Here is a 13,338-nt window from a genome sequence, read left to right on the forward strand (position 1 = left end):
TTGGTGTGAAAATAAACAATTCCAAGAGGAATTTTGTAAGATTCAATCAATAAACATCTTTAGGATACCAGAATTGTATTTTCAGGGGGGGATAAAATCTGCTTTAGGCAAGTAAAAAGGCACTCTCTGCTAGCATGATTTAATGATGACAAATTGGATACCCGCATAAAGATACATATACAAAATCCTTTTTCAATTTGGGGATACGCTTTGCAGAAGATTTACTTTCCAAATTGCATTCTATTCAATCTCATCTTAATCTGACATTTAAATAAATTGCTATTACTAGAACAATTTTCATCTCTGGCACAAAGAGACACAGAAATGTATATGTCACAACAAAATACATGTCACAACAAAATTTTTCTTCATATGAAATTTTGCTTAAAAAAGAAAGTGTAGGAAAATACTGACATTAAGCTTCTCTATCACAGGAGATTTATCATAATTAAAACAAAGTTAAGAGACCTTAGCACATAATGACAGAGGAGGAAAAGGGATATTCTCTCATCAGCTAGTCAGTGACAGAGAGCAAAGAAAACAGTTTCTGGCTACAAAGACATTTACTTTTTCTTTTGTAATCATACATTGAAAAATGTACCAAGAAACTAAATCAAGTTCCTAAATTTAAGGAAAATATTCCAATTGCAAATGTATCATCATCAATGCATGATCATTTCAACAAAAATTCTCAACCAAAAAATTTTCTCCACTGGCAAAGAAATATACCCCTCTTTTCTTCCACATCAGAAATATACATTAAAAAAAAAAAAACCCTAAACCCAACAATAGTTCCTTTATGAGAAAGAACTATTAAAAAGAATTTTTTATTAACAAAACAGGACCTATACTTCAGCAATCTTAATTTAAACAAAAATGGAAAATAAAATTGTTTCACAGAAGGTAAATATAAGTTTGCTGTTTGTAATAGCCTCAAACTCTACTAAGTGCCAACATTCTTTCAACTAATTTAAGAAAGAGGCATAAACAAATCAAGAGATATAAAATTACTAAATAATTCATTTCTGTTGAAAAAGTGACCCATGGTAAGGTGAAATAAGGAGAGAAATCCAGTTGAGTATTCTTTTATTGACAGCCTTGAAAAGTTTTTCGCTCCTCCTAAATAGATGAAAACCATTTCTGAGTACCCTCTGCTTTGATCCCTTTCTTCTGGCACTGAGTATATGAAAACAAGCAAAAACGCTTTCAGTCCATCAAGTGCAGCTAGCACTAGCTCTGACATCTATCCAAGGTCATCTACTATTTGTTATCTCAACTTTCAGTGTTCTAATCCAAGCCACTAACCATCTCTACTCTTGACCACAATGAGAACCTATTAAAATAGTCCTTTGCCTTCATGCTTACCCCTGCATAATCCATTCACCAGGGAGTAGCCTCAGAGATCTTTTTAAAACATACGCATCAAATCTTGTCAATTCTCTCATTTAAAAACCTTTGAATAGCTTTCAACTCAAAAGTAAGAGTCAAATGGTAGCCTACAAGACCCTACATGATTGGTCCCCTGACAACCTCTCCTTGCCTATCTTCTTCCATGTTGGCCCTCACACTACCCTCAAATTAGAGACTTTCAAGCTTGGCACGAATGATATATTAGGCAGGACACTTCTTCATTGTAGGGGGCTGTCCATGCATTATAGTATGTTTAGCAGCACCCCTGGCCTCTACTCACTTGTACCAGTAGCACCAGCACCCCCCTCTGTGGACAAGCAAAATATGTCCTCAGATATTACTTTTAAAAAAAAACAAGCTTCATGGCTCTTTCTCTCTCATCCTCTTTACCTGAAATGCTTACTTCTAATACTTGGGTTGTATAGCTAGTTACTTATCATTAAAGCATCAGCTTAGTTGTTTTGGCCTACTCAGAGAGGCCTTCTCTACTCATCATATGTAAAGTTGCACCTACTTCCATCATACCTATAGCCCATCATTTATATAAAGTACATAAAAGGTGGTTTCTGAAAGAATGCATAAATATATTTGTGAAAAAAGTGCTTAAGTGGCAACATCATAGTATTTCATATATGATGCCATAGTAGCACTCCTGGATGGTCCCCTATACTGCATTTGCCTGCATCTTTCAAATGCATGCTTTCCAAGGCACCATCAATTCTTTCCTTTGGAAGTACTGGTAGTTTTATTGTCAGTTACAAGGAACATGCATTTGTTCACTGCACCTTAACAAAACAACCCAACCCCAAAGCACCCTTCAAAATGGTGGATAATAGAAAGGTATGTGAACCGTTCAATAGAGCACTGAAAGCACTCAATACCCACCCAACTCACAGTGAAAAACAGCCATGGCAAAGGAATTCTGGTTTGTTTCATCACAGACACAAAAAGCTCACCATTATATCTAAACAGTCACTTTTCAATTTATCTTGTTTCAAGCAGATACAAAAAAGCAAACAATTTTTATTTGAAAAGTAAAAACAAATAAGAGAAAAACATGACTTCCATTATTTCAAAAGCAAAAGGCTATAATGAATGAAATAGGAGAGCTGAATCTCAGCTTCTAGTGTTTTCACATAAAGCTATAAAAACCATTCAGGTTAACCATATGCTGAAAAGTGAAACCATGCAAAATTGTAAAGTCTCTGATCAGTAATCCAACTGGATTACTTTCAACTCCAAAAAAAAGACTGTTTCACTTAAGCCACAACTGTCCTTTTAGTTACTTCTGGAATTGTTTTTTATATTAGTACTTTGAATATACATTTTTTGAGAACATCAAACCCATTGGTCTTTCCAAAATGATGTTATTGCTCTCAATTACTAAAATACATTTCTAGATATTTAATCAAAATTGCTGATTTAAAAAAAAAATTGCTGATTTAGAAAACTCATTCATCAGAACATTTTATATAAGAACCTTTGGAAGGGGTAGGTGAGATCTTGCATATCAGTGTGGAAGAGGGAAGGAAAAGTCAACACATACCAGTTGTGCACCATGAGCTTCTGCACAGCCAGAAGAGCATTGTAGCGAACTTGCTGGTCCTCATGGTGCATGTGGTTCATTACCAGCTGCTTCCCGCCAAGCTGTTCAATGACCCTGAGGAACAGAAGCCATTTTATGAAGATGCTGCCATTCCTTTCTAACTCATGCTGTTAGTCAGCTGAGAGCCATATACCAAAGTGCCAAGGGATTTTAAAGAGAAAAGTTATAATACAGGTAAGTAAACTGACACATGCCTTTTTCATATCATTTTTTATGAATCACAGATTTAAAATATTCAAGTTTGCTCTCTTTTAAATTCTTACTGGAAAATCCAGCTGTTATTCTCATCTCCCAATCCAGGCAAATATCTACGGATAACTCAGACTATTGTAGTGCTCTAGAGTATGGTTTTCTACGTTGAGTATTAAAAGCTTTTTTTTTTTTTTAAGATTTTATTTATTTATTTGACGGAGAGAGAGCACAAGCAGGGGGAGCTGCAAAGGGAGAGGGAGAAACAGGTTACCCAATGAGCAGGGAGCCTGATGTAGGGCTGGATCCCAGGACCCTGGAATCACGACCCTCATGAGCCAAAGCATGGATCCCAGGACCCTAGAATCATGACCCTCATGAGCCACTTAACCAGCTGAGCCACCCAGATGCTCCTAAAACTTCTTTATTACCAGTATTTCTAGTTTGCTTAAAAGCTGTGTATTGAGCACCACCTCATGTCTGCCACAATATCAGATCAATATTAAGTCCACCAGTTGCCGTGTGAGGCTCAGATGCAGATTAACAGGAAACACAGGATTAATTAAAAAGTACCCAGGAGAAGCCATATTAATTCCCTGAAAAAGATTTTAAAAGATATCTGTCCTTTATTATAATGACGCAATAGGCCACATGACCTCCTGGCCAGTGAAACAGGGGAGAAAATTCCTACTGTCAAGAGCACTAAGGTGATTGAAACTGACACTGGCTTTCTATCACTGCATCTCCTAACACCCTGAAAAATCCAGCTGCTACAGATGCAAAAGTGAAGCAAAAATGGTGATTTGTTTCATGAACAGAAAGAGGTTCTCCATTCTGTTGTAAGGGTGCGGCTGCAGCTAGAGCAGTGTAGCCTCTTAATGCCAGCACAACAGTGTGGAGTCTCCAGGCTGTACTGTCTAGTGGGCAACACCGCCACCGCTACACAGTCAGCAATAATGCAGCAGGGCCTCTGGCGATCGCAGTCTCGAGGATGGGTAGATGGGGGTCAAGGGTGAAAGAGAAGTTTTTACCTCTATATCCTTTTATACTTTAAAGCATCTTTTTTAAAAAAAAGTATTGAATCAAGGGAAAAAATGTAATTTTAACCAAACATCAATTGAGTGTTTGTTATGTACCAAGTACTGTGCTCTAAAACATTACTTTATCTAACACCAGTTCTATTCATTATCAGATATGTTATATCAAGTCATTTAATCTAGTAAATTCCTTCCTGGCAAATGAGGGGAACAAGGACACCTCCCTTATGGCATTGCTGTGAAGCCCAGGTCCCTGCAATATGGTAAGCCCCTTTCTGCTACTATAATGATAATGACATCGATGATGGTGATGGTGGTTATGAGGACACAGGGGCTGCCCCCCTTCAACTTATTCTCCTCACTGTAAAGTGATCTTTAGAAAAATCTGAATTATCATTTTCCCTGCTTAAAATAGTGGCTAACTGGGTCTTTCACAGTCTGACTTAGAGTTCTCATCCAAGTGCCCCCACAGAGCACAGCCACATACCTGTGCTCTCTGCACTCGGACTCCCCTAGCCTTCTCTCAGGTCCTTCAGCCACAGACTCTTGGTACATGCGGTTTTCTCTCCCAGAAGCTGTCCTACTTTATATAACATCTCACTTTATAGGGAAGGTAACTTCTGTTCATCTTTCAGATCTTGCCTCAATTGTCACTTCCTCAGAGAAGTCTTCTCTCTACCCATATTGATCCCCAAATATGCCCTTTTCATGGCACTGTGTTATCTTTCCTTCATTGTACTCATCTGAGTTGTGTGAGGAAGATGCAAGATGGTGGAAGATTAGGGGACCCCCAAACTTACCTAGTTCGCTCTTTCAAACTATCCTGAACACTTATGAATTCAACCTGAGATGTAAAGAAAGAAGAGCTAGAATGCTATAGAGAGAAAAGTGATCACTTCTTACAAGGTAGGAGTGCAAAGAAGAGAAATGGAGAGGATATATCAGAAGTACTCATCTGAGTTGCAATTTTACACCTGAATAACTTTCTAAAATATCAAATGTCTCCTTCATTAAATAAGAAGATCCATGAAGGCCAAACTATGCATGGCATTGCTTACCCTATGTTCCCAGGGCTCAAGACAGAAAGTTCTCATCAAATATCTATTAAATATATTACCAAATTTTATTAATATGTACTACACTAATAACAATATTATCTAGTTAATTTTTGTCAAAATGACATCATTAAAGGACGAGTAAGCCATCAAAAAAGATAGGCCTTTATTATAGCAAAATTGCCTGACAATAACCCTCCCTCAATTGCTATAGCATACTATTACTAGAATTCTAAATAATTATAATAGCAAATATCTATACAACACTTATACAACACTTACTATTGGCCAGTTGTTCATCTCTGCACTTTCCAATATTAACTCTTTCAAAAGTTATAAGTAGTCTAGGATGGCAGTCAGGATTAATGATAAAGAATAGAAATTTAAGAGAAAAACATACAAATCAGGAATAACATTCAGGAAAAATAAAGTCCCATGGTCTAAGGTACCTTATTCTCATATGTGCTTAGAATTATCCATTGCCACACTAGAAAATACTGATCTGCTTAAGCTGATGATTTAACTAGACATCAGTTTACCTAACATTTTTGTAATACATTAATTTTTTGGAACTGCTGAAATTCATAGGTATATATGTACATATAGGATGATAATACAGAACTCCTGTCTCAGTATCAATTGAGATGCCAAATCAACAGATATCAGACACTAAAGTGAATCCATGAGAGAGTATTAAATACAGATTTTATAAAGAACTCTAACAATTTTTAATCCCCTTGGGGAATTCTATTTCAAATATTAAAGGACCCAGGGAGGGGAAGGATGATTTGTATGTAATCTGTGGAACATGATGGATCACATGGTAGGCCTCTGCCCTGCAGAAAAGAAACAGGTGGTAATGGCTTCCAACCCCATGCCAAGGAAACCTCACACAAGAGACAAGCACACATTTTCTAGTCTGGTGCCTGACAATGATTCAACCCTGAGAGGTCACGGTAACCAGTAAGCAGCAAAGTAGGAGGAGCTGCGTCAGGATCAGCTGACATTCTCAGAAGCCACAGGTGCAAAGATGTTTGAGTGGCTCCATGAGTCAGATGAAACACAACAATGGCTCAATCTAGCCTAGGGGAGCTGCAATGAATGGCCCAGAAAAGGTACCTTCAATGAACCCCAAAAAGTGCTCCCTAGAGAAATGATCAGCTTTAGACATTCACCACGGTGGGAGAGCATAAAGCAGCCAACAATAATAGCAAGTAAGAAAATCCCTGCTTCTCCCTGTGGCCTCCCCCTTCTCCATTCACCAGCCTCAGGAAGAGTGAGGCAACAGTAGGTAAGCTAGGGAAACAGCCAGGAAGAGAAAGGACTGTGGGCCTGCACCTGTTGAGAGCATCAGAGAGAAAAGAGGGAAGGCCTACTTTTGATAAGTAGCATGAAGGGCTACCAAAGGTCTTCAACCAAACCCTTCTTTTGACTTAAAATGACAGTAGGGCTGTTATCTAAGCATGAGGGGAAAAGTAACACAACCCACTAGGTTTTCATCCAAAGGCACAAAAAGATTATCAATCCTGAATAAATTTTAAAGGAGTTCTGAGGAACAAATCTAAAGACATTCTTATTTCACCACAATGTCTTCTTCAACCAACCAATCTGGTGTTAGTATGTATGAGCTACTTTGAGGGGGGTGGCAGGGCTGACTTCTTACATCTGCTAGTTCAGATAATGCTCCTGTCTCCCCTGCCCTTGCCTACTCCTCTCAGAGGGGACTTCTGTGCCTGGTGAGTTTGGAAGCAGGAATCGAGGACACACACACACATCCACATTCTCTTTTCTCTTCCACACCGGTTCAGTGCCACCTGGAGCTAATGGGTTCAGTAATAGGAAGGCTATCTGTCTCTTAATGACTTTCTCAGGGAAGATTCTATTTTGGCCTCAATCTGCTATATCTCCTTTGTCAAGTTTATCAATAGTCTGGAACTCAAGCAAGTAGGAAAGGAATTATTGGTCCCCATCTGGATACCTACAACACTTGGAAAGTACAACTGATTCTATTTATGGTTGTTGTGTTCTATAAAGTTACCATAAATGCTGATTTAGTGAATACTGAGACTTCTAAGGGAAATATAGGAGTCTGTTCCTCCAAGCCTCTAGTCATGACATTCTCATCAACCAGTCGATAACAGACTTGTTTTACATGTTTCTGTTTAAAGACAATTCAATGTCTGTTGTTGATTCATCAACAATGGACTCACAGCCAAAAACACTATAACTCATGCCGGAATGAGGCTTATTTAACACGTGGATTTCCTTCATAAGGTAAATCACAGCCTTCTTGTGTTCGGGAACACTAGAGAGCGCTTCAGCACTGTGCTCAGGGGCAATTGTACACAGGGAAGTGACCAAGAAAAGGCACAAAAATGCAAAAACATGGCACTAAACAAATCTCAAAAAGGGCACCGGTTTATAGTACAAGAGCTAAGACAAGAAGGCAGAGCCTCACCTTGTTTGACTTTAGTTGTATGCCTGGCAACTCAAACTTTCCTCTGCCCTGAATGTGTCCACAAATGATCTCAAATACCTGAGTATTAATTTGGGCATTATACGTAAATTCTAACATGCAAATTCACAAATATAGAATCCATGAAAAATGAGGATTAACTGTGTATGAATTAATATAATCTCAGAAAACTGCCATAGTGTGTGTAAAATATGATGGATTTTAAAAAAGAGATCACATACCACTTATATAACAACAAAACAACAATAGCATTTTTATACATGCCGAACACAATACTAAACACTTCATATTTTTCACCTCATGTAATCCTCACAACAAATGTGCTGCCTATTCCTCTATAATGTGGTGTTTTTGACATTTTAAATCCTTGTCCCCTTTACTACCTTCTCATATTATAAGTAAATTTTGAAGAGTTTTGCTTTTAATAATTGAATGAATAAGTATTTATTCATTAAGCCTTCATTTTCAAACTCAAGAGACTCCAACAGATCTCACAGAGTGATGGACAATCTCCACTCCACTGAAGCTCACTGCAATAAAATGAACATTTCCTGTCTTTTAAATTTAACTGAAACACCAATTACTTTCAGATTATACAGATGTCCAAAATCACTGATGCTTGAAAAAATGGTGAGAAAATCATCTTTCCAGTTAGTTTATTAAAACAAGATATCATTAACATAAGGCATCATTAAAAAGACAGAATATGTGGATGATTTAATTTAGAATTAGACCCGAGTACTTTGTTCATAAGCTATTGTTTAATAGGGAAAAACTTGCTGGCTGTATTCCAAAACAAGTTGAGTCAAGAGCATGTTAGGCTGTAAAGAGCTGCAATATTATAAAACATGATTAACAAGCTCAGTACTGGCAGGAACTCTTAAGAAATGTAGCAGCTGGTGAAATAAGGGAAATGTAATTTTAGAGTAAACTTTAAATATCCTAAAAAGCACAGCACTATTTTTGTTTGTTCTAAAGGTCTTTTTCCTGTCTTAATGTAGTTCTACAATATATACTACGGTTACATAAAATATCCTGATAAGGATTCTACTGTTTAGCATTCTATTCATGGCTAATGAAATTATATACACAATAACATAATGTAACATATTATGATTCTACAATATACTGCTAAAAATGGTTAAGTTGCATGTATGATTCCATTTACAGGCAAGTAGATACTTTTCTATGAAACACTATATATACCCTCGAGAGTCTGTAAGTTTAATAGCACAGAAATCACTATTTTGTCTTATTCTATTGTTCCCCTCAAATAAGGTGATTAACGTTTTTAAAAACAAAAATAATTTAGGAGAATATTTACCAGACTTCTAAATGGAAAAGCATAAAAGTAGTTGAAGAAACCACAAAGGATATAAAAAAAAAAAAAAAAGAAAAGAAAAGAAAAGAAACCACAAAGGATTTCACTGGAAGTAAGCTCCGTAAGGCCATGCTCAGAATGATGCCCAGCACATAGCAGATAACAAAACATTAATGCCTAGTGAATAAATGAATTTCACTATATGGTAACTGAAACTGACATGATGAAAATATTATGAACAGAACAGAAATGTAAACAACAAACTTTAAAGATTTCTGTCTTGAACATAAAGACTCCTAACTCTGGGAAATGAACTAGGGGTGGTGGAAGGGAGGAGGGCGGGGGCTGGGGGTGAATGGGTGATGGGCACTGAGGGGGGCACTTGACGGGATGAGCACTGGGTGTTGTTCTGTATGTTGGCAAATCGAACACCAATAAAAAATAAATTTATTTTAAAAATAAAAATAAATAAATAAATAATAATAATAAAGATTTCTTTCTTAAATGTAGCAGTTAAATTCCTAGTAAGTCATGTAAATAATCAAAGTACAGATTAAAAGCACCAGATACCAGTTTCCCCTGTGAGAGTTTAAGAGAAATTGATAACACTCATTGCTGCTGAGAGGGTGGTAAAGATGCTATTTTCACCTAGTGCTGCTTAGAGCCTGAATAATTCTCTATTTAATAATGTTTTTCAAATCTCAGAATTACTTATATACTTTCTCTCATGGAATGTATTTAAGGGACCAGAAAAAAAGAAAATAAATGTTTGCAAAGACATTCACTCTGTTTTTTTAATAATGAAAAATTGGAAGCATATCAAATAGCCACTAGTAAGATTTGAGCACACTGGAATACTTTTATCATTTATCTACAGATAGCATTAATGTATATTTTTAAAAATTTGTAGATGGGAAATTCCCACAAAAAAATCAAGAGATAAAACAGGAGATATTATATGATCAACATTTTGGAAGGAAAAAAGTGTATGTATAGAGGGGAAAAAAAACTGAAAAAAATAAGCTATTACTTTTAGCTCAAAACTAGTCTTGTTTTTTTTATTATTCTTTCCATATTTTTCAAGTTTTCTATAGTAAGGATGTTACATTTCCTGATGACTCTAATTTAGAAAAAATAAATTAACTGGGTTTGATAAAAACTTAATGCCACTATCAAAACAAGTACTAATTTTTACTTTTGTATGCTATGCTAGACTTTGTACAAAGGAAAATAGAGATCTTTACTTCATATAAAAATGTTCATTTTAAAATAAGCAGAAATTCTTTTGATTGCTCTCTCACTCAACATTTATAATGTCCTACTGTGGTAAACAATATGCCTGGTCAGATATAGTTCCTCTTTTTGAGAGTTATAGTCCAGCACACTTAGAGGCTAGCTCAAGCCTCTAAGGGTTTGATGTGGCTCTGATGCTGCTGTTGCAATGTTCTGTTGCATGGAACAATGTTCATTACACCATCTGTGCCAATGAGTTATGCATACAAAGGGGGCACACTCTCCTTGGGACAACTCTCAGGCACTAGTCATCAAAGTGTGACTGCAGCGTCTGTCAGGGCCACAGGTGGTCTTGTGTTTTCCAAATACTAAACAATGGAACAATTTTATTCACATTCCATCATACTCATTTGAAAAATAAGATTAATGAGTGGTATTTGTTTCTTGGAAATCATATCACAATCTTAAAGGCTGTGGGTCCTTTACAAGAACTAACTGCCAAGTATAGTTGACAGGGTAAATTCATTCAGATAGCTTACTTTCAAGTTATTTGCATTTATTGAGGACAATTATTAAATACACAGTTTGGGGTAAGTTACTGTTATGTTATGCTCTCAGTCTGAATTTACAAAAACAAGCTACTGAATCAAAAGGGTTTCTTTAAACTATAAAAGGAGTCATGAAAATAACAAGTATGTAAAATAAGAGTGAACAGGACTCCATTTTTAATATCATATATAAATCTGCATGCCAAAACAAATCTGAGTGTGATAAAAGAGAATGACAGATGAGAATTATGCTATGACCACTCAAATATTTATCAATGGACCAGCAATATATTCACGGGTAAGCTCCAAAATATTCCTTTTTTTTAATTTAAATTCAATTAGCTGACATAGAGTATACATCATTAGTTTCAGATGTAGTGTCCAATTATTCATCGGTCGTGTATAACATTTCTGATATGAAACTTTGTCAACTGATTTTACTGTTTGAAATGGAGAAAGGGACAAAATTCAAAAGGAGACAACATCCTGACGACACTCCTGCTGTGTGATGAGTATAAATCATTACTAAGAAACTTGTAAAAAGAAAAATAGTCCACCACAAAGAACACTATGTTCTTAGAGAAAGCCAAATTTCCTTATTAAGTAATTTTTAACATCACATGATATCAAAAACATACAGTGGAGAAGAGTAGTTAAACCTTGAACAACACAAGGATGGAGGAGGTTAGGAACATCAACACACAGTTAAAATCCACATATAACTCCTGACTCCCCCAAAACTTAATTACTAATAGCCTACTGTTGACCAGAAGTCTTACCCAGTAATATAAACAACACAAATTTTGTGTGTTATACTATATGTGTGTTATACCATATACCATTCTGACAATAAAGTAAGCTAAAGTAAAGGAAATGTTATTAAGGAAATCATAAGACAAAATACATTTATAGTACTGTATTATAAAAAGTCCACATATAAGTGGGACTACACAGTTCAAACCAATGTTGTTCAAGTGGCAACTGCAATTGCTATTGTGCAGGATAACAGATACTAACAACTGGACAAAATTACTCATTTAACTGGTTTATCAAAAAACACCTAAATGGTACTTACTATGTGTTGACTCTGTCCTAAGTGCATTACATGTGAACTCATTTAATCCTCACATTTACAGAGGAGGAAACTGAGGCACAGAGAAGCTATATGCCAAGGTTGCACAGTTACAAGGTGGTAGAGCTGAGATTTGAACTTAGGCAAGTTTAGTCTGTGCACTTAACCACTGTGTAATTCTGTGCTAATGACTGTGGTGCCCATTAGCTATTAGCATATGTACTATGCACCTATGGAGATGATATTCCTGTTGTAGCCATTCCTGCCAATTTACTGTAGTGAGTTAACATTTTTTTTAACTTAATAGCAATAAAAAATAAGAAAAAGTGAGTAAAGAACTTGACTTATGCATTACTCAAGCATTTTATTCTTGATATCTTGGTAAAAGATCAAGAACAAAGTAATTCTTGACAATAACATGAAAGAGTTATCAGTAAATTTATTAAATGCCATAAACTATAATTAAATTTAAGTATTGGGACACCTGGGTAGCTCAGCGGTTGAGCATCAGCCTTTGTTCGGCTCAGGGCGTGATCCTGGAGTCCCAGAATCAAGTCCCACTTCCGGCTCCCTGCATGGAGCCTGCTTCTCCCTCTGCCTATGTCTCTGTCTGTCTGTCTCTCTCTCATTCTCTCTCTCTCTTTCTCTCTCTCTCTCTCTCGGTCTCTCATGAATAAATAAATAAAATCTTTAAGTATTAGTTTTTTTAATGTTTATTTCAAATTCTGGGTCTGCAAACTATTTATTAAGTTTGAGAAACACTCCTGTATAGGAAGATGTGAGAATGACATCACAGGAAAAAAAAATGCTACCTTTTATCAAGCAGATTACAAAAGAATGAGACTCTTTAAGGGACTATGTGATAAGGAGAAAATAATCTGAAAATACATCTCAAACAATAAGGAGCAAAAGACTGTACAGAAATTTAGTTATTCTGAAATAGACTGGTGAGGGGCTTCAAAAAAAAAAGAATGAATACACTGGTCCATGGATCCATGTAAGATGTAAGCCACTGGAAAGACCAAAAAACAAACAAACAAAAAAAAACAGTAGTATCACCGCTTATGAACAAGCAAAAAAAAAAAAAAAAAACCAAACAAACAAACAAAAAAAAACTTTTAGGAAGTGTTTTAGCACTTAGGACTGATGCAGCGGGTGATACCAGTGATGTGTAGAAGGCAAAGTATGGTGTCCAAGATAATCCTTAATTGGGGAGACAGTTGGGAAGGGAGATAAGAATGGATGTGGCTGAATTGGATGATGTGAAGGCATAAAAGGCTTCTGATTAGCAGTAGATATGGTGTAAACAGTGTATCTGTAGGACACATTTGAAACACTAGCTGGTTCATGATGGTTCTTACAGGTAAGTCCTTAAATAAGCTTTTCACCAC

General features: G+C 36.2%; 1 protein-coding gene across 7 annotated transcripts in view; it reads right to left on the reverse strand.

Annotated features, from left to right (window-relative positions):
• Positions 1 to 13,338, reverse strand: part of ATP6V1H (ATPase H+ transporting V1 subunit H) — a 162,906-nt gene that overhangs the window by 33,759 nt on the left and 115,809 nt on the right. For 5 of the 7 annotated variants that reach the window (XR_003147585.3, XM_025477734.3, XM_035708351.2 and 2 more), the window contains one exon: positions 2,957 to 3,070. The exons of the other annotated variants lie outside the window; for them this stretch is intronic. Coding sequence is in view for 4 of the 5 variants with exons in the window: in XM_025477734.3 (XP_025333519.1) it covers positions 2,957 to 3,070 (114 nt within the window). In the remaining variant the exon portion in view is untranslated. The remainder of the gene's footprint in view (positions 1 to 2,956; positions 3,071 to 13,338) is intronic. 7 annotated transcript variants of the gene reach the window in all.

This window comes from Canis lupus, chromosome 29, assembly GCF_003254725.2.
Source record: "Canis lupus dingo isolate Sandy chromosome 29, ASM325472v2, whole genome shotgun sequence".
Lineage (NCBI taxonomy): Eukaryota > Metazoa > Chordata > Mammalia > Carnivora > Canidae > Canis > Canis lupus.